General features: G+C 41.7%; 2 protein-coding genes across 3 annotated transcripts in view; one reads left to right on the top strand and one right to left on the bottom strand.

Moving 5' to 3' along the window:
* Positions 1-3,011: 3,011 nt before the first annotated feature.
* On the top strand, positions 3,012-16,611 carry rpl31 (ribosomal protein L31). The gene is made up of 5 exons (XM_078545636.1): positions 3,012-3,064; positions 3,531-3,637; positions 6,714-6,839; positions 15,203-15,315; positions 16,463-16,611. The coding sequence occupies exons 2-5, from the start codon at positions 3,531-3,533 to the stop codon at positions 16,492-16,494; spliced, it is 378 nt and encodes a 125-aa protein (XP_078401762.1). The 5' UTR covers positions 3,012-3,064; the 3' UTR covers positions 16,495-16,611.
* The window catches only part of tbc1d8 (TBC1 domain family member 8), a 111,522-nt gene continuing 107,815 nt past the window's right edge, over positions 16,591-20,297 (bottom strand). For both annotated transcript variants that reach the window (XM_078545634.1, XM_078545635.1), the window contains exons 18-20: positions 20,174-20,260; positions 18,653-18,750; positions 16,591-17,162 (exon numbers count right to left, since the gene is read on the bottom strand). In XM_078545634.1, coding sequence (XP_078401760.1) covers positions 16,737-17,162; positions 18,653-18,750; positions 20,174-20,260 — 611 coding nt within the window. In that variant the 3' untranslated portion in view covers positions 16,591-16,736. The remainder of the gene's footprint in view (positions 17,163-18,652; positions 18,751-20,173; positions 20,261-20,297) is intronic.

Raw genomic sequence — 20,297 nt, 5'->3', positions numbered from 1 at the left:
GTTTTGAGTCCTCATCATACACCCTTCTTCAGCTCTGGAGAAGTCACATGGACTCGAAACGTCAACTCTGTTTCCCTCTCCACAGATGCTGTCAGACCTGCTGAGTTTTTCCAGCATTTTCTGTTTTTGTTTCAGGTTTCCAGCATCTGCAGTATTTTATTGTTATCGTGTTTTATTGTTATATTATTCCAAAAGAGTTAGGATGCATATTGTTATGTGCATGTATAAGTATCCAGGATGCCACATCGCTTGCTACTGCACCACAGTCAGAGTATTGAATGAACAATATATTATTCTGCAACACTTGGTGAAATTTGTCAACTATTTTCCATGTCAGCTCCTGTATCTGTGTAAAAGTGTGATTATTTCCAACTTTTGGGAATGGCAAGACAGAACAACTCCTCTCACCCACTCTAACCTGTCTCCTTCTGAACTTGCCATACTCCGTTCTCTCAGGTCCAACCCTGACTTTGTTATCAAACCTGCCGACAAGGGTGGTGCTGTTGTTGTCTGGCGCACTGACCTCTACTTTGCAGAGGCTGAGCGCAAACTCGCAGACACTTCCTCCTACCTTCCCCTGGACCATGACCCCAGCACCGGACATCAAGCCATTGTTTCCAACCGTCACTGACCTCACCTCCTCTAGGGATCTTCCCTCCACAACTTCCAACCTCATAGTCTCCCAATCTCGAACCGCCTGCTTCTACCTCTTCCACAAAATCCACAAACACGATTGGTCTACTGGGATAGTCCTGTCAGCCTGTTCCTGCCCCACGGAACTCATTTCTTCCTATCAACTCCATTCTCGCTCCTCTTGTCCAGTCTCTTCCCACCTACATCCGCGATTCCTCTCACGCCCTACATCATATCAACAATTTCCAGTTCCCTGGCCCCAACCGCCTCCTCTTCACCTCCATCCCCCACCAGGATTGTCTGAGGGCTCTCCGCTTCTTCCTTGAACAGAGGCCCGAACAATCCCCGTCCACCACTACTCTCCTCCATCTGGCTGACCTTGTTCTCTCACCGAACAATTTCTCCTTAAACTTGCCTCACTTCCTCCAAATAAAAGGTGTGGTCATGGGTACATGATCCCAGTTATGCCTGTCTCTTTATGGCGTATGTGGAACATTCCTCGTTTCAGTCCTACTCAGGCCCCCCTCCCACAACTCTTTCTCCAGTACATCGATGACTGCTTCGGTGCCGCTTCATGCTCTCGTCTGGACCTGGAAAAATTTATTAATTTTGCTTCCAATTTCCACCCCTCCATCACTTTCACGTGGTCCATCTGTGACACTTCCCTTCCCTTTCCTGACCTCTCTATCTCAATTTCCGGTGATAGGCTGTCCACCAATATTCATTACAAGCCCACCGACTCCCAATCAACTCCTCACACCCTGCTTCCTGTAAGGACTCCATCCCATTCTCTCAGTTCCTTCGCCTCCGTCGCATCTGTTCTGATGCCACTTTCCAAAACAATGCTTCTGACATGTCTTCCTTCTTCCTTAACCAAGGTTTCCCACCCATGGTGGATGACAGCGCCTTCAACCGTGTCTGACCCATCTCCCACGCCTCTGCCCTCACACCTTCCTTTCCACCCCCCCGAGAATCATGACAGGGTCCCCCTTGTCCTCACTTTTCACCCCAGCAGCCTCCGCAATCAAAGGATCATCCTCCGCCAACCCCAGCATGATGCCACCGCCAAACACGTCTCCTCTTCACCTTCCCTGTCGGCATTCCGTAGGGACCATTCCCTCCGGGACACCCTGGTCCACTCGTCCATCACCCCCTACACCTCAACCCCCTCCCAAAATACCTTCCCATGCAATCGCAGAAGGTGCAACACCTGCCCCTTTACTTCCCCCCTCCTCACCGTCCAAGGGCCCAAACACTCCTTTCAAGTGAAGCAGCGCTTCACTTGTACTTCCCTCAATTTGGTCTACTGCTTTCGCTGCTCCCAATGCGGTCTCCTCCACATTGGAGAGACCAAACGCAGACTGGGTGACCGCTTTGCGGAACACCTTCGGTCTGTCCGCAAGCATGACCCAGACCTCCCTGTCGCTTGCCATTTCAACACACCATCCTGCTCTCATGCCCACATGTCTGTCCTTGGCCTGCTGCAACGTTCCAGTGAAGCTCAACACAAACTGGAGGAACAGCACCTCATCTTCCGATTAGGCACTTTACAGCCTTCCGGACTTAACATTGAGTTCAACAACTTCAGGTCATGAACTCTCTCCTCCATCCTCACTGCTTTTTGATCCCTTTTTTTCAAATATTTATTTTTTAATTTTTACATATATATTTTTTCCCACCTATTTTTTAAAATTATTTTTAAAATTTATTTCCACTCATTGTTTTATCCCCACCTTTTAGCCTATTTCGATCTTTTTTCCCACATCATCCCCTCCCCCCAACTAGGGCCATCTGTCACTTGCTCATTCTGCTTTCTACTCTTGTCACCACTAGCACCTCCTTTAGCCAGCATCACCACCATGAACACCCCTTCGAGCTTTCGTTTATGATAAAAGCAAAATACTGCGGATGCTGGAAATCTGAAACAAAAACAAAAACAAAAATTGCTGGAAAAACTCAGCAGGTCTGACAGCATCTGTGGAGAAGAATACAGAGTTAACGTTTCGAGTCCGTATGACTCTTCTTCAGAAGTAAAGAGAAATAGAAATGACATCTTTAGCAATCTCTCCTTTGCCTCCACTTATCACTGGCCCTCTATCCAGCTTCACCCGTCCCACCCCCTTAAACAGTATATATTTCACCTCATTTCTACTTCTCTTTAGCTCTGAAGAAGTCATACGGACTCGAAGAGTTTACTCTGTCTTTCTCTCCACAGATGCTGCCAGACCTGCTGAGTTTTTCCAGCAATTTTTGTTTAATAAGACAGAATAACCTCCGCTGCTGCTCTATTTCCGCAAACTGCCCCCAAGGCTTTGTTCCTGCGGGGATCGGAGCTGCAGCAGCTGCTGCCCCGGAAGTGGTTCCTCGACCTCTGTCCTTAGTAACCGCCCACAATGCATCGCTCCTTCCTTTCCGACATTTACCCGGCAAGGTGAGTAGGGGTCTGTAATCTGTGTCAAAACAACCCGAATCCATCCTGCTGTCTTATAGCTCTCAGATCGGGGTAATGTGAGGGGAGCGGATCCATACAGAGAGAGCAACTTTCTCCCGAGCCTATTTCTTCTCCCTGACCTGTCGGAGGATTTAATTCTGATTAAATGTTTGAGGGTAGGCCTGAGGCCCTGGGCTTAATGCCGGCTTCGTTGGCGCCGGTGTGGGCACCGCTGATATATTTTGCTGGGTGGCGGATAGGGACCAGCCCCCGGCTCGGATTGTCTGGAAGAATGTACCTCGGTTTCTGCGGTGTAAGCTCAGCACCCCACAGAGGCCTAGAGCTCGGCAAACGACTCACTGCTATACTCGGTGGAGTTTAATCCGCTCCTGCTGGATGTGAGTATTTTGTGAACGTACTCGTTTCACCAGATCTAACGGGGTTCGAATTGTTTCCACCTTCACAGATGGCTCCTGCTAAGAAAGGTGGAGAGAAAAAGAAGGGCCGTTCTGCCATCAACGAGGTGGTTACCAGGGAATATACAATAAATGTGCACAAGCGTATCCATGGCGTGTAAGTAAAGAGAGATTTGTTTCGAAAATGTACCTTTTGTGCCTGCAAGCTTCTATAAGGACATCTATTTTCAAGAGTCTGCAATGTCCAGGTTTCTGTGCTACCCAAAATAAAAGGGAAATAAAACGGATGCTGGAGATCTGAAATAAAAGCAGAAAAGAACTGAGTCAAATTGGACTAGAAAGGTTAACTCTGTTTATCTCTCCACGGATCCTGCCAGACCTGCTAAGTTTTTTCCAGCACTTTGTTTTTATTTCTGCATTACCCAAGGTAGTTTCGTGCTGATGAAGTGTGATTTCTATAGAATCATAAGAGTGAATACAGCACAGAAAGGAGAGTAAACATAAATGCTGGCAATAAACACGTCTGGCAGCAACTCTGGAGAGAGGATTTTTCTGCTCACAGATACTGCCAGACCTGTGTATTTCCAGCATTCTGTGTTTATTTAAGATTTCCAGTATTTGTAGTACTTTGCTTTTGTACAGAAAGATGGAAGCTATTTGGCCTGTCATGTCTATGCGGCTCTCTACAGAGCATCTCTACTAGACTCACTCCCCTGCCTTTTCCCATATCTGTAAAATCTTTCCCTTTAGGTGCTTATCCAATTTCATTTTGAAAGCCCTCCCCCCATGCACGTTTAATCCACCACCGCCACACTGTCAGGTAGTGCATTCTAGATCCTAACCACTTGCTGCATAAAAAAGATTTTCCTCATGTTGCCATTGCTTTTGCCAGTCACCTTAAATCAGTGTCCTCTTGTTATAAGTGACCAAACCTTAACCCAGTCATGATCATATTGAATGGCGGAGCAGGCTCAAAGGGCTGAATGACCTACCTCTGCTTCTATTTTTCTATGTTTCTACATGCCCCCAAAAGCCCTTAATATCAGACGAGTAGCAGATAGTGGTGCAGGGAAGTCATGGATTTCTGAACGATACGTCCTGGCTACTTCGTAAATATTAGTGCTTCCAGTTGAAGTTCTAGTTAGTTGTAGCGTATGTGTAACCAAACTACTAGTATTCATGTAACATCTTTAACATTCTCTTAGCAAAGTCACAAATGGCATCCCATGGGACTGACAAAGGTAATCTATCCCTCAACCTGTCAGCAGCCTCTGAAATGGTTGGCCACACCATCCTCCTTCCAATGCATCTCCAATGTCATCCAGCTGGGCGTGACTGCAATTGCAGGGTCCAAACTTATTTATCTAATTGTAGCTGGAGAATTACCTGCAATAACTTTCCTTGCCACTTCCACACCATTACCTCTGGTGTCCCGCATCCTCGACTTGCTCCTATTTTTCATCTACATGCAATTCCTCAGCAAGAACATTTGAAAACTCATCAGTTTCCAGAAATACACGACATTGTTAGATTGCTTGTCTGACATCCATCATTAGATGAGCAGACGTTTCCTCCAGTGAAATATTGGGGAAAAAATGTCAGTGGCCACTGACTGCATCCCTTTCTGCCAACTGACTGAGCCTGACCCTGACTGTTTGCACCCTTGGTGTCATATTTGACCCTGTGATGAGCTTCCAACCACACATCCATGCCATTACTAAGATAGCCTATTTCCACCTTAGTAACATTGTCCGACTCTGCCCTCCCCTCTGCTTGTCTGTTGAAACCCTTATCCATGTCTTTGTTACTGCTAGGTTACTTCAACACATTCCCACATTCTACCCTCTGTAAACTTGGTTATCCAAAACTCTGCTGCTCATGCCCTAATTTGCAGCAACTCCTAGTCATCCATCACCCTGAGCTCACTGACCTACATTGGCACTTGATTAATTTTTTGGAAATTCTTGTCTTTGTTATCAAATCCCTCCATGGCCTCACCCCTCCCTCTGCCTGCAATCTCCTCCAGACCCCCCTAACCTTCTGCACTGTTCTAACCTGGCCTCTTCAGCCTCCCCGATTTTATTTCACTCCACCATTGGCGGCCAAGCCTTCAGCTCTCGTATCCCTTTAGCTCTGGAAATCATGCCCCAAACCTCTCTACCTCACTTTTTTTTCTTTAACGCAGCCCCTAAAATCCAACTCTTTAACCAAGCTTTTGGTCATCTACCCAAATATCCGATGTCGCTCAGTCATATTTTGTTTTCTAATGGTCCTGTGAAATGCTTCTGCAACGTTTTCTTAAAGGTGCTATATAAATATAATTTGTAGCAAAATGTCATCACAAACAAATATTGGCACAGAGTCAAAGTGGGAAATATTAAGACAGATGATTAAAAGCTTGTTCAAAAAAATGGGTTTAAAGAAGCAGAAAGAAGGGGAGAGGTTTGAGGAGGCAACCTTAGGGCTTTGATGGTTAAAGACAGTCGCCAATTGTGGGACAAAGGAAGTGGAAGATGTACAATAGCACAGAATTTGAGGGATACAAAGTTCTCAAGGTGGTTGTAGAAGATTAGATTCAGAGAGGGGTAAGACTGTTCATGCATGAAATCAAGGTTATGAAACAAGCTGGTTCAGCCTGAAACCACATAAGTGGAATCAAGGGAACACAGTTCATAGCAGGTGATGAAGAAAGTGGCTTCAGTTGTCCTAGCGTTCAGTCAGTTGTTTTTCCGCTGCTACCATTAACAGCAGCAGTACATATTGAAACGGGGAGCTGGGATTGTTGAATCTTGATTCCAGAGAGTGATTATACCATTAAGATTAATTGTGCTGCCCCCACTGGTTCTCTGTTGGGATCAGCTAATTTAATATTAATAATTGAACCTGGAATCGACTGGTCCCACCTGCACAGTCTAATTACCAAAAGAACCATTGTAGACTTAATTTTATTTTATCTTTTGCATAAGAGTTAGCGTATCTGCTAATCTTGTGCCTGTTATTGTGTTTAATCTACAATGTTTGTCTCAGAAGTTCTTCATAAAAGAACGTGGACAACAAAGAGGTTTCTCTGAATAAATTGTTTTAAAGTGCAGAAATTACTTTCGGGGTCGCATTTTTCTTTTGTAACCCTAACTTGATGTGGTTGTGATGTGTGTTTTAGGCTTTAACATATCAAGAATGGTCAGCATTGTAGACACTGATTGACAAAATAGTAACTTGGAATTCTTTTTAAGGGGTTTTAAGAGACGCGCTCCTCGTGCCATTAAGGAGATCCGTAAATTTGCCGTGAAGGAGATGGGTACTCCAGATGTCCGCATTGATACTCGTTTGAACAAGGCTGTTTGGGCTAAAGGTGTAAGGTATGTAACTGGCAGCAAATAATTTCAAAGGTCAACATTCCATCATTTGGAGCTAGCTCAATTGTTCTTTAGTGGTGTCTCAAGACAGCTGGTGTGTGCAAAACCAGTTACTTGTGCTTCCAAACTTCAGATGGTTTCATGAAAACCAGTTCTGGCAATATTTCCTGTTCCTGCTGTACAGTCAAATGACATTCATGAAAGATTGATTTTATCGTGTGAAAAAGCTTGGAAGAAAATCAGGATTTTTCATTTCCTGTGTTACCAATTGTTTTTGCTTGTCTCGATCCTTCTATCAAAGGTGAAAATCAGACTGAATATTTTAAGGCATACTGAAGTCTCTTTCTAAAACTGATAGTGCTTGTTAGACTAATTGTTATTCTCTGCAGTTCTTTCTCTTTCTATGCAGAGGCTTACATTTAAAATTGGGTTTGACTGGATATTGGACTATGGAAATCTCTGTCCATTAGTACCTCAGTATAACATCTAATTCTTTTTGTGTCCCAAACTACTTCCAGGGTCAAATTCAAGAGATCTTGGACCTTGTTGTAGTTGGCTGTTGATGTATATTTTCGCTCATCTGATTATTAAGGGCTTTTGGAAGCATGTAGAAACATAGTAAAATAGAAGCGGGCTAGGTCATTTGGCCCTTTGAGCCTGCTTCACCATTCAATATGATCATGACTGATCCTCTATCTCAACGCCATTTCCCTGCTTTCTCTCCATACCCCTTGATGTCCCTAATAACCAAAACAATTATCCATTTCTTTCTTGAATATACTCAGTGATCCAGCCTCCACATTTCAATATGATCATGACTGATCCTCTATCTCAATGCCATACTCCTACTCTCTCCCCATACTCCTTGATGCCCTTAGAGTCTAGAAATCTACCTATTTCCTTAAATATATTCAGTGACTTGGCCTCCACAGCCCTCTGTGGTAGAGAATTCCACAAGTTCACTGCCCTCTGAATGAAGAAATTTCTTCTCATCTCAGTCCTAAATGGCCTACCCCGTATCCTGAAATTGTGACCCCTTGATCTAGACCACCAGCCAGAGGAAACATCATCCCCGCATCCAGTCTGTCCAGCCCTGTCAGAATTTTATACATTTCAATGAGATCCCCTCTCATTTTTCTAAATTCCAATGAATACAGCCCTGGTCAGCCCAATCTCTCCTCATATGACAATCCTGCCAACCCAGGAATCAGTCTGGTGAACCTTTGCTGCACTCCCTCTTTGGCAAGTATATCCTTTCTTAAATAAGGAGACCAAAACTGCACACACTAATCTAGGTGTTGCCTCACCAAGGCATGCTTGCTCCTGTACACAAGTCCTCTTGCAGTGAAAGCCAACATACCATTTGCCTTCTTAACTGCTTGCTGCACCTGCATGCTTGCTTTCAGTGATTGGTGTACTAGGACATCCAGGTCCCTTTGTATATATCAACATTTCCCAATCTATCACCATTTAAATAATACTCTGCCATCCTGTTTTCCTACCAAGGTGTATAACTTAATGCCATTAGGATATTCTAGTGTAAAAGTAGCTGTAAATTCTTAGCTTTCAGTTACCTTGGGTAAAAGTTTGGTGTAAATGGTCATGCCCTGGTCACATCAGTTTTCACTTTTTATGAAAGTTTTGGCTTTTAATTATTGTGCTGATCAAAATGTTTAATGAGATTTGCACTGGCAAAAGATTGTAATTCCTCTCAAAGCTGGTTTATCAATAATTCTCCAGTGCAATAACCCATTGGTTTTTTTTTGTATATTAAAAAAAAATGGTTCCAGTTTTCACTAGATCACTGACCTGTGAACATACCTCTACAGAGATTGCTTCGTAGATAAACAGAAAATAGGAACAGGAGTAGGCCATTCGGCCCTTCGAGCCTGCTCCGCCATTCATTATGATCATGGCTGATCATCCAACTTAATAGCCTGCGCCCGCATTCTCCCCATATCCCTTGATCCCCTTCGCCCCAAGAGCTATATCTAACTTCTTGAAAACATACAATGTTTTGGCCTCAACTACTTTCTTAGCGAATTCCAAAGGCTCACCACTCTCTGGGTGAAGAAATTTCTCCTCATCTCAGTGCTAAATGGTCTACCCTGTATCCTCAGATTGTGACCCTTGGTTCTGGACTCCCCCACCATCGGGAACATCCTTCCTGCATCTACCCTGTCTAGTCCTGTTAGAATTTTATAGGTTTCTATGAGACCCCCCCTCATTCTTCTGAACTCCAGCGAATATAATCCTAACCAACTCAATCTCTCCTCCTATGTCAGTCCCGCCATCCCAGGAATCAGTCGGGTAAACTTTCGCTGCACTCCCTCTATAGCAAGAACATCCTTCCTCAGATAAGGAGATCAAAACTGCACACAATATTCTAAGTGTGGCCTCACCAAGGCCCTGTATAATTGCAGCAAGACATCCCTGCTCCTGTACTCGAATCCTTTCGCTATGAAGGCCAACATACCATTTGCTGCCTTTACCGCCTGCTGCACCTGCATGCTTACCTTCAGCGATTGGTGTATGAGGATACCCAGGTCTCGTTGCACATTCCTCTCTCTCAATTTATAGCCATTCAGATAATCTGCCTTCCTGTTTTTGCTATCAAAGTGGATAACCTCACATTTATCCACATTATACTGCATCTGCCATGCATTTGCCCACTCACTCAGCTTGTCCAAATCACACTGAAGCATCTCTGCATCCTCCTCACAGCTCATCCTCCCACCCAGCTTTGTGTCATCTGCAAATTTGGAGATATTACATTTAGTTCCCTCATCTAAATCATTAATATAGATTGTGAATAGCTGGGGTCGCAGCATCAATCCCTGCGGTACCCCACTAGTCACTGCCTGCCATTCAGAAAAAGACCCGTTTATTCCTACTCTTTGTTTCCTGTCTGCCGACCAGTTTTCTATCCATCTCAAAACACTACCCCCAATCCCATGCGCTTTAATTTTACACGCTAATCTCTTATGTGGGACTTTGTTGAAATCCTTCTGAAAGTCCAAATAAACCACATCCACTGGCTCCCCCATAACAACTCTGCTTGAAAAATTCCATTAGATTTGTCAAGCATGATTTCCCTTTCCTAAATCCATGCTAACTCTGTCCGGTTCTGCCACTGTTTTCCATGTGCCCAGCTATTAAATCTTTTATAATGGACTCTAGAATTTTCCCCACTACCGACGTCAGGCTGACTGGTCTATAATTCCCTGTTTTCTCTCTACCTCCCTTTTTAAATAGTGGGGTTACATTAGCTACCCTCCAATCTGTAGGAACTGTTCCAGAGTCTATAGAATCTCAGAAGATGACCACCATTGCATCCACTATTTCTAGGGCCACTTCCTTAAGTGTAGATCATCAGGCCCTGGGGATTTATCGGCCTTCAATCCCATCAATTTCTCCAATACCATTTCCCTACTAATACTGATTTCTTTCAGTTCCTCACTCTCACTAAACCCTGTGTTCCCCAACATTTCTGGTATGTTATTTGTGTCCTCCTTTGTGAAGACAGAACCAAAGTATGCATTTAGTTGGTCAGCCATTTCTTTGTCCCCCATTATAAATTCCCCTGTTTCTGACTGTAAGGGACCTACATTTGTCTTCACCAATCTTTTTCCCTTCACATACCTACCGAAAATTTTACAGTCAGTTTTTATGTTCCCTGCAAGCTTACTCTCGTACTCTATTTTCCCCATCTTAATCAATCCCTTGGTCTTCCTTTGCTGAATTCTAAAGTGGTCCTACTCCTCAGGTCTGTTGTTTATTCTGGCCAATTTGTATGCCTCTTCCTTGGACCTAATACTATCTCTAATTTCCCTTGTAAGCCATGGTTTGGCCACCTTTCCTATTTTATTTTTGCGCCAGACAGGAATAAACAGTTGTTGCAACTCACCCATGCGCTCTTTGTACGTTTGCCTTTGCCTATCCACCGTCATCCCTTTAAGTAACGTTTCCCAATCCATCATAGCCAACTCGCGTCTCATACCATCGTAGTTTCCTTTATTAAGGTTCAGGACTCTAGTCTCAGAATCAACTACATCACTCTCCATCTTGATGGAGAATTCTATCATATTATGGCCGCTCATCCATAAGGAGTTTTACACAACTAGATTGTCAATTATTCCTTTCTCATTACACAATACCCAGCCTAGGATGGCCTGTCCTCTAGTTGGTTCCTCAACGCATTGGTCCAGAAAACCATCCCGTATACACTCCAGGAATTCCTCCTCTATGGTATTGTTACTAATTTGATTTGCTCAATCTATATACAGATTAAAGCTAAATAAGGTTGCAAGTCCTTGGTGGTGATTTTTTCTTTCATTACAATTACCACTTCTGCATCTCGGAGGCATTATTTGGACCCATGTGTATTCATCATAGAGCTGGTTGGTTGGTTAATCATTTTAATGTATGGACAAACTACTGTTGGTGTAGACTCCCAAGTTGAACAAATCTAGTACTGTAGGTATTCTACAGTCATACAGGTTCTACATTGATCGTCATATAATGTAACAGTTCCTTTTTATTTGGAAAAGTTTTTGCCTTCCATTTTTGTTGTTGTCACATTGGCAGCGATTGTCCTAATGATAAAACACAGTCAAACACACATATGAATTAGGAACAGGAGTAGGCCACTCGGCCGCTCGAGCCTGCTCTGCCACTCAATAAGATCATGGCTGATTTGATTGTAACCTCAACTCCACGTTCCTGTCTACCTCCCTGATAACCTTTCACCCCCTTGTTAATCAAGAATCTGATAGCTCTGCCTTAAAACTATTCAAAGACTCTGGTTCCACTGACTTTTGAGGAAGAGAGTCCCAAAGACACTCAACCCTCTGAGTGAAAAATTTCTCCTCATCCCTGTCTTAAATGAGCGACCCCTTATTTTTAAACAGTGACCCCTTAGTTCTTGATTTTCCCACAAGAGGAAACATCCTTTCCACACACATCCTGTCAAGACCCTTCAGGATCTTAAAGATTTCAATTAATTCGCCTCTTACTCTTCTAAATTCCAGTGTATACAAGCTTAACCTGTCCAGCCTGTCCTCATAAGATAACCCGCTCATTCGTGGTATTGGTCTATTAAACCTTTTCTGAACTACTTCTAACACATTTACATCTTTCTTCCTTTAAATAAAGAGTCCAACTCCAGATGTGGTCTCACTAATGCCCTGTACAACTGAAACATAACCTCCCTACTTTTGTAATCAATTCCCCTCAATAAATGATAACATTCTATTAGCTTTCCTAATTACTTGCTGTACCTTTTGTGATTCATGCACAAGGACACCCAGATCCCTGTGAATCTCAAAGCTCTGCAATCTCTCACCATTTAGATAATAAGCTTTTTTATTCTTCCTGCCAAAATGAACAATTTCACATTTGCCCACATTATACTCCATTTGCCAGATCATTGTCCACTCACTTAACCTATCTATGTAACTTTGTGGCCTCCTTATGTCCTCTTCACAGTTTACTTTCCTACCTATCTTTGTGTCGTCAGCAAATTTAGCCACCATTCCTTCGGTCCCTTCATCCAAGTCCACTGTGCCATCTTTGAAGAAGCCATCTTGTTTAATCCCACTTCCCTGCTTTTTTTCCCCATAGCACAAAAAAACTTTGCCCATCTAGTATTTATTCAGCTCCCTTTTGAAAGTTACAAGTGGCAGGTAGCCAATTAAGGCCCAAGGCCAACTGGAATTTGCCAGTTGCAGTTTCCCCTGCTGCACAACTGAATCCCAGCCTATGCATCTAAGTGGCCTCCTGGTGACAAATCCAAAGGTGCCAGCACTCCCAACTTTCTTTTTTAGACACCGCCCCCCCCCCCAAACCTCAAATAGCAGTCTGACATCTGTGGTCTGTATAAATTAAGCTTCATTTAAGTCTTTTTCAGAAGACATATACCCTGAGGCACACTCTGTCTTACCTTCATCTGCAGTTCCCACCCCTGCTGCTAGGACAGCCAATATTTCAGGGCTGGAGGGACTTTTATTGGCCCTTGATCCTTATGAGTGCCTACCCACAGCCACTTATTGGCCAGCAACTCAAAAATTGCCTCAGGCACCAATGCAATGCGAGTGCAGGACAATTTCCAAAACCTTCTGTCTACACTCACTTCTTGCATCTTGCTACCATTTCTCTGCTTAGTTTTGCATCTTTTGTCTACCCCCTTTACTTACACAATGTGCTTATGACTCTCTAATTACCTGCTTTCTGAAGTGGACATTAAGCACCCCATGGCATTTGTCCAGAAATGAACTGTGGGTTTTAACCCCAGTGTGTTTGACAATATTTACCCCTCATCCTTCAGTATCACTTACAAACAGATGATTTGGTTATTGTCTAATGGCCATTTGTGAGAGCTTGCTGTATGCAGATTGGCTACCATGTTTCCCACAACAGTGACGACACTGAGTGATTTGGGGCATCCTGGGATTGTGAATGGCACTGTAAATGCACCTTTTTTTACACATGAGCACTGTATTGTTTAGAATATCTCACAAAATTGAAAATATAAATATTGACGTCACTGAGATTGGGCATGGCTTATGAAAGTCTCCTCACACATACTCTTCCAGTAAGCCATTGCGTGGAGGGCTCACAATGTATAATTTAACCATTCCCACCTGACTGGTTTTGCCGGAGACTGGAGAACAGAAGCAGGCTACTCGCTCCAAGCAGTCCATGTCAATATTCATCCTGCACTCAAGCCTCCACCCCTCTTTCCTCAACTAACTCTTTTCAGCTTAAACTCTATCCCCTTTTCCCTCAAATGCATCTACATTCACTTCAGCCACTCTCTGGGTAAAAAAAACAAGTTTCTTCAGGATTCCCTATTTGATTTCTTGGTGACTATCTTCTGTTGACTGCCTCCAGTTAGCTCTTCCCCCACAAGTGGAAGTACTGTTTGCTCTATTTGGCCACCACTCAACCTTCTCTTTCAAGAGAGATCCAGCCTTATCATTCTCTCCTGGAAGGTATACCTCTGAATTCCTGATATCATCCTTGTAAATCTGTTTTGTGCCCTCTCTAATGCTCCTATATCCATTTTATAAGATGCTAACCAGAAGTGATGTGCGGTAGTCCAAGTGTGGTCTAACCATTGTTCGATACAAGTTTAGCATAACTTCCCTACTTCTCAATTTTTATCCTTCTAGAAATAAACTCTAATGTTTGGTTTGCTTTTTTATGGCTTTGTTAAGCTGTGTTACTTTGTGTATTTGTGCTCTCAGATCTCTGATCCTCTGCCCCATTTAGTTTCTTATTTTCTAAGCAATATGCAACCTTATTTCTCTTGCCAAAATGTAATACCTCACATTCATCAGCCAATTATGCGCTAACTACAAATTTATTGCATTGTATTTATTATCCTTATATCCCCAAAGTCTGGATCATTAATATAAATTTTCCAGAACCATGGTCCCAGCGCTGATGCTTGTGGGACACCAGTTTCCATCTTCTGCCAATATGAAAACTGCCCTTTACACCTGGTCTCTGCCTTCTCTCTTGAAGCCAGCTATTTAAGGATGACAGGATTTAACTTTTTTCAGATTAGGGATTGTGAACTCCTAGTGAACATGTAGACATTTATATCAAACCAAAAACTGAGTTTCCATAAATATTGTTGCTTTTAATGCAAATGTAGTTTTACATTGTATAGCGCATCAAATTTTGTCTTGGTGATGGATAATTGTAATGAAATAGTTGTAGCTCTGATATTCTACACTTGGATGTCTTTGGAATTCTGTAGTTTAATATTTTCACCCACTTGAAGTCATAAGCATGATTTTTGACAATGTGCTGCTTTTATTAAATCCTTAATATTTGTACCTCCAGTAAATCTGCAGTACGTGATAATTCAAATAGGCTTATGAAGCTCGTTAAAACATTTTTCATTGCAAAGCAGTTGCAGATTTCTATTTTTATAGGAGAGATTAACCTCTGCACTAGATGATTTTACATATGGCCCTGGCATTAGTACTTCATTCATAGCTCTGATTTCAATGTGGACAGTAAAACACTGCTTAGATCAATGGGATATGACACAAAGTGGCCCTCAGACTGGACACAACTTGGTCTACAAATCCTTTTTTGACTTCCTCCGCTATCGAAAACAAACAAAACTCAACCACAGTTGTTACATGATCATATGGTATATTCACTGAGAATTTAAGATTGTTACTCGTTTGAAGCTCTTGCATTAGCTTAAAGAAAAATCTGTTTTCAAATTTCTACTCGCCACTTCTGAAGCCTAATATGGAGTACAGACTTACAAGATCTTAAGTGTACCAATCCACAGGTTGAATACTGGTTTCCATTACATATTTACACAAATATACATATTTTTCCAGGAATGTTCCATATCGCATTCGTGTGCGTTTATCCAGAAAACGCAATGAGGATGAGGACTCTCCTAATAAACTCTACACATTGGTAACTTATGTTCCTGTCACATCCTACAAAGGTGAGTTGGCATGATGTTTAAAAACCTCAGACAAGGGGGGAAAGGGGTAAAGGCATTTGCTTAATTTCTTATTGCTCAAATTGAAGTGTGGAAGAGCTTGTGTGCTTATCCTGTTACCTTCCAGTTTTGGTGTGGAGTGGGTTATTTCATGGGTCATTTGTAGACTTGTGTTCTGTATATAAGATACAGACCTTCACCTGCAACCTTGATTTGGGATACTTTATCAGATACCTACCATCAGATAATTTGAGAGCAGTAAATGGCATATCAAAATAGTAATCAGCTTAGGTAAAGCTTGTGATAAAATTTATTTGTGATATTTTGTGCTTTAAGGACCCCAAACCCCACTAAAATCAAAGTATTTGAGATTGGTTTCTACCATTCAAGTTAGATAAATCTGCTGTGTTGCACAAACATAGAAATACTGTTTAATGGTGCTAACTTTCATGTCTGCTCTAGGTAATCAATCTTAGACTTCCTGTGGGTTGAGAATGTCACAAGGCGTTGGTTAAAGTCAGTCTTAATAGTTAAAATGTTAGGCCAACTGCACCTCACGCACTGCAAACCTTCAACTAGGCCCACATAGCACTGCCTCAGGATTGCATCCCTTGTCTGAAAGTTTGAAACCCTAGAGTTAGCATCTCCTCCAACCACAATAAACACTCAAAAATTAAAATTTCTAGAGATGATGCTCAGAATATGACTGCAAGAAACTACTAGATGATTTTGATTTTCATTTGTGAGGCACTCATTAGTGGTGGGAATAAAAAAAGAACACATTAAATGGATGGAACTCTGCAAGTTATGTCATCTGTGCTGAGTAAACTAAATGTCAAACTGGAGCAGGCAGTAAGAATGATCAGATGATTCAATTTCAAAAGGAAATTGGATAAACATCTGAAGGGAAAAAGTGGGACTCGGTAAATTATTCTTAGAGCTGGCATGGACTTGATGGGCCAAATGGCCTCCCATGCTGTAACAATTCTGATTTCCTATTGACCTAATCACTTGATGGAATTAGAAAGCCAGGCTTACTGGACAAGCAGGAAAACCATTAGATAAGCTATTCCACAATAGTAGCTTATTAAACAGCTTGGTTTAACTGTTAATCTGGATGTCTATCTAAACTGTATCTTTTTTTTTACAGGTCTGCAGACAGTTAACGTTGATGAAAACTAAATTGTAAATGTTCTGTTAAAAAAAACTAGAAGCTATTCGCAGTTCATTTTTGAAAACTCTACAGATTCCAAAACTGAAATAAAGTAATGCACAAAGTACACAAAAATGAATTTATTCAAAATTGCACATACAATCTGTAAACTTGACATTGTACCCAAACACATTTTTAGGACAGCACAGGCTTTTATTTACAGTGGAACTTGAAGGTTTCAACTGCCAGCGCTGAAACACAATTCAGAAGGCTAGTAGATTGTCAGACTAATTCTCTGTTGATACTGATTTGCTTTAGCATGGAGGAGTTTATTTTCTACAGCTACTGATCTTTCAAAAAAGCTCACCAAGCATTGCTCAGTCAGCAGGGAAGCCAAAATTTGCTCAAAAGATACACTCCAGTCATCCTCTCCGGGCTGTGTTGTTGGATGGTTATTCTTTGGGCCTATATCCACTGCTTCGAACACAGCGTCATCTGTAGGTGTCAACACCTCAGTTTCTTTAGAACTTGTACTCGGCAGTTCAGACATGCTTCCTGAATTACGTATTCTTTGTCCTGCTTCCCCAATTTGAAGTAGAAGAGTAGTGACCGTAGCAATAGCTTGGTAAAGATGGTTCTCCTCAGGGTCTTCTCGAAACATACTGTATAACGTCTTGCAAAACTGGATGAACTCTCTCTGAATGAGATTAGATTTAGTTTTAAGAAATAGACTTCATAAAGTATGCCACCAAATCCGTACAGCTCAACAGATGGAGTACATAATCCTTATTCGCCTTTATGGATTAGAGCTAGTCTTAATCTCAAAAACACTAAACTACAATTTATGATGGAAAGAGAAAGTTAAGTTTAACTTTCACAAGTTTTTGGTTCTAAAGATAGGACCATTCATTTACTTAGGACCATTCATTTACTAACTATACTAATTGAAGCCCAGTTTGAGAATTTTACACAAATGGTGTATGCAGTGAATGCACCTGGTCAGGCAATTGCAATTACTTGAAATTAGCATCTTTCCAGAAATCTTTAATTTATAATCTCTGATGTAAACAATGAAGCAATTTTTTTAAAAATTCACTCATGGGACGTGGGTGTCCCTAGCTGGGCCAGCATTTATTGCCCATCTCTAATTGCCCTTGAAGGTGGTGGTGAGCTGCCTTTTTGAACCGCTGCAGGCCATGTGTAGATACACTCAGTGCTGTTAGGGAGGGAGTTCCATTATTTTGGCTTAACGACAGTGAAGGAACAGCGATATATTTCCAAGTCAGGATGGTGTGTGACTTGGATGGGACTCCCATCTATCTGCTGCCCTTGGTCCTTTTAGATGGTAGCAGTTGTGGGTTTGGAAGGTGCTGTCGAAGGACCCTTGGTGAGTCCTGCAGTGCATCTTGTAGATGGTACACACTGCTGCTACTGTGCTTTGGTGGTGGAAGGACTGAATGTTTGTGGATGGGATGCTAATCAAGTGGGCTGCTTTGTCCTGGAATTGTTATTGTTTACATCTATAAATGTTAAATCTTGTCTAATCTCATCCAGGCAGGAGCTGAACAACATTGGGTGCAAGTCTCTGTGAAGTTTCCTGTAAGCACAGTAGTGTAGACAGGAGCAGTAAGTTGCAAAGGAACATTGATCAATTTGCTTAGGTTCATCTGCCACAGTACCATCAGAGTATTTTCTAAGTGATGGAAAGCAAAGATTTAGGTGGTCCTAAACTAGTGGATAGATTTTTAAAAAGTCAAAAAAACTAATGGAGCGTTGGGTTGAAATACTAATTGGTGGAAGTTATGCTGTAGTTGTATAAAGCTTTGACTAGATTGCATGTGAAGTACTGAAGTTCTTGGTACTGAAACTTGGAAATGATATATTATCCATGGAATGGGTGCACTGCAGATTCAACTAAATATAAGGAATAATCGCATAACATTACTTTTATTCCTTTTGAGAGACTTCTACTCGCAGGATTTTTGAATGCTTAATGACTTTTCCATTTTTTTTTCATTCAGTAGGAATCTTTGGTTACTTCCATAACTCCCCTTCCTTCCCTAATTCGAAGTATTTCTTCTGGCACTGCCTAAACTCAGTTTACAACTCACCCTGTGAAAATATTTACTCTAGGAAATTAATGAAATGTATTATGAGGAGATTTGAAGCAAGCCATGAAAGGCATACCTGATTCATCAGTGAAAGATCTTTTGTGGCTTCCTTTTTTCTTTTAACCAAATCTTCAAGCATTTTTTTCAATTGGTGTTGGTAATCAGTTGCTCCACCTTTTAAGGATAAAGCTTGCTTAATTAGTCAACAGGTAGATTAAATAAATGCATGTAAAATGTTGGGATCATTCCTCCTCTGTAGTTAACAGCCCTCACCACTTTCATGTAGATGCTTATTTCAAGATTGTCCTAAAACCAAGACTTAAAACTCTAGACCTGGTTATTCACATGATACAAAATTATTGTGGGAGACACACAGACACCCTACAAGTTAGCAATAAAAAATCTCCGTAAGCAGACACTTATCTGAATTTAGGATTAGAGTGCAAACACGCAACTTCAATAACACAAAATACTAATTCGAACAGTAACAACCACTCCACCTCTATGTTAAATGCTCTGTACCTTGGCAAAACCATCTGCTATTCCCTCACATGACGAACAAACCTTTCGCGCAATGGCTTATTAAACTCCCAGTCCCCATGCACATCTCTACGCCAACACTGTCTGAATCCTTCCGATCTGGTTCCCACTCTTTCAACGGCACAAGATTCGCAACAGAATAGCAAATGCATTCTCTAACTTTCATGGTGCATTATCCCTTCTCATCCCCATTGACCTTTTTAGTAGCTTATAACATATTTACCATACCACCTTCCTTCAAATGCCTGTTACAGAAAATGCTGGAAATACTCAGCAAGTTAGGCAGACAGAACAGTTAACTTTTCAGGTTGATGATCTTTCGTTAAGAACTGACAAAAGTTAACTTTGTTTCTCTCTCCACAAATTACGCCTGACCTGCTGAGTATTTGCAGCATTCTCTGTTCTTTTCCTTGTCCATCTCAGGCATGCAGTCACTTGGTTTCAAACTTACATATCAAATTGTAGCTAATGCATCTCTAGCACTGGTTTTTCATCCTGCAGTGTTACTTCTGGACTCCTGCCAAGATCCTCTTTGAACCCTGTTCTTCATCTACATGTTTTAGCAATGTCATAATTGTATACATTTCCACATGTATGTAATGTCCCTAACTACCTTTCTAGATTCTTCCACTGCCTCAGCTGTCATCCAGTCTTGAAGAAATCATAACCTTTCCAGAAAAACTCTCAAAAGACTGCCAGTGCCTTCAGCTCATGTCAATGACTTCCCATACCCCCATCATTGATCCTATAAACCTCCCCATCCAGTGTCACAGGCTTTATCAGAAGCCACTTAACAGCCTCCAAATGGCCTCCTTAAAGATACTGTAGTGTGATTTTGCATTTCTCTTTTTCTCTCTTGTTTTTGTGTCCTTGAGACTTTCTCTACATGACTAAAACAACTTTTACTTATGTACTACGAAAGAATAATTTAGAAAAATACGGTTTGGGATGTATTGACAAATTTCACCAGTAAATTTAAGTTAGGAAGCAATATTTTGATTTGATAACTTTGGATGACTGTTCAGATGAAACAAAGAGGGAGTAAATATGTACTTGCAATTTGATTTGAAGTAATCAGATTGTACATTGGAGACAAATGTAGTTCTCAGAGGAGATAGGTTATCTGTGTCATCGTTACTGTAGGCTAGAAAAACAAAAGCAAGAATAAATTTCAATGATCA

This window comes from Cetorhinus maximus, chromosome 7, assembly GCF_964194155.1.
Source record: "Cetorhinus maximus chromosome 7, sCetMax3.hap1.1, whole genome shotgun sequence".
Taxonomy (NCBI): Eukaryota; Metazoa; Chordata; class Chondrichthyes; order Lamniformes; family Cetorhinidae; genus Cetorhinus; species Cetorhinus maximus.
The sequence above is the reverse complement of the archived record's forward strand: the minus strand, read 5'-3'. Positions and strand labels throughout refer to the sequence as shown.

Bases quoted from the DNA above. Each gene is read 5' to 3' on its own strand.
- rpl31 (XM_078545636.1), top strand. From the start codon at position 3,531: ATGGCTCCTGCTAAGAAAGGTGGAGAGAAAAAGAAGGGCCGTTCTGCC. The intron at 6,840-15,202 runs GTATGTAACTGG...ATATTTTTCCAG, and splicing joins GTTTGGGCTAAAGGTGTAAG to GAATGTTCCATATCGCATTC. The intron at 15,316-16,462 runs GTGAGTTGGCAT...TTTTTTTTACAG, and splicing joins TCCTGTCACATCCTACAAAG to GTCTGCAGACAGTTAACGTT.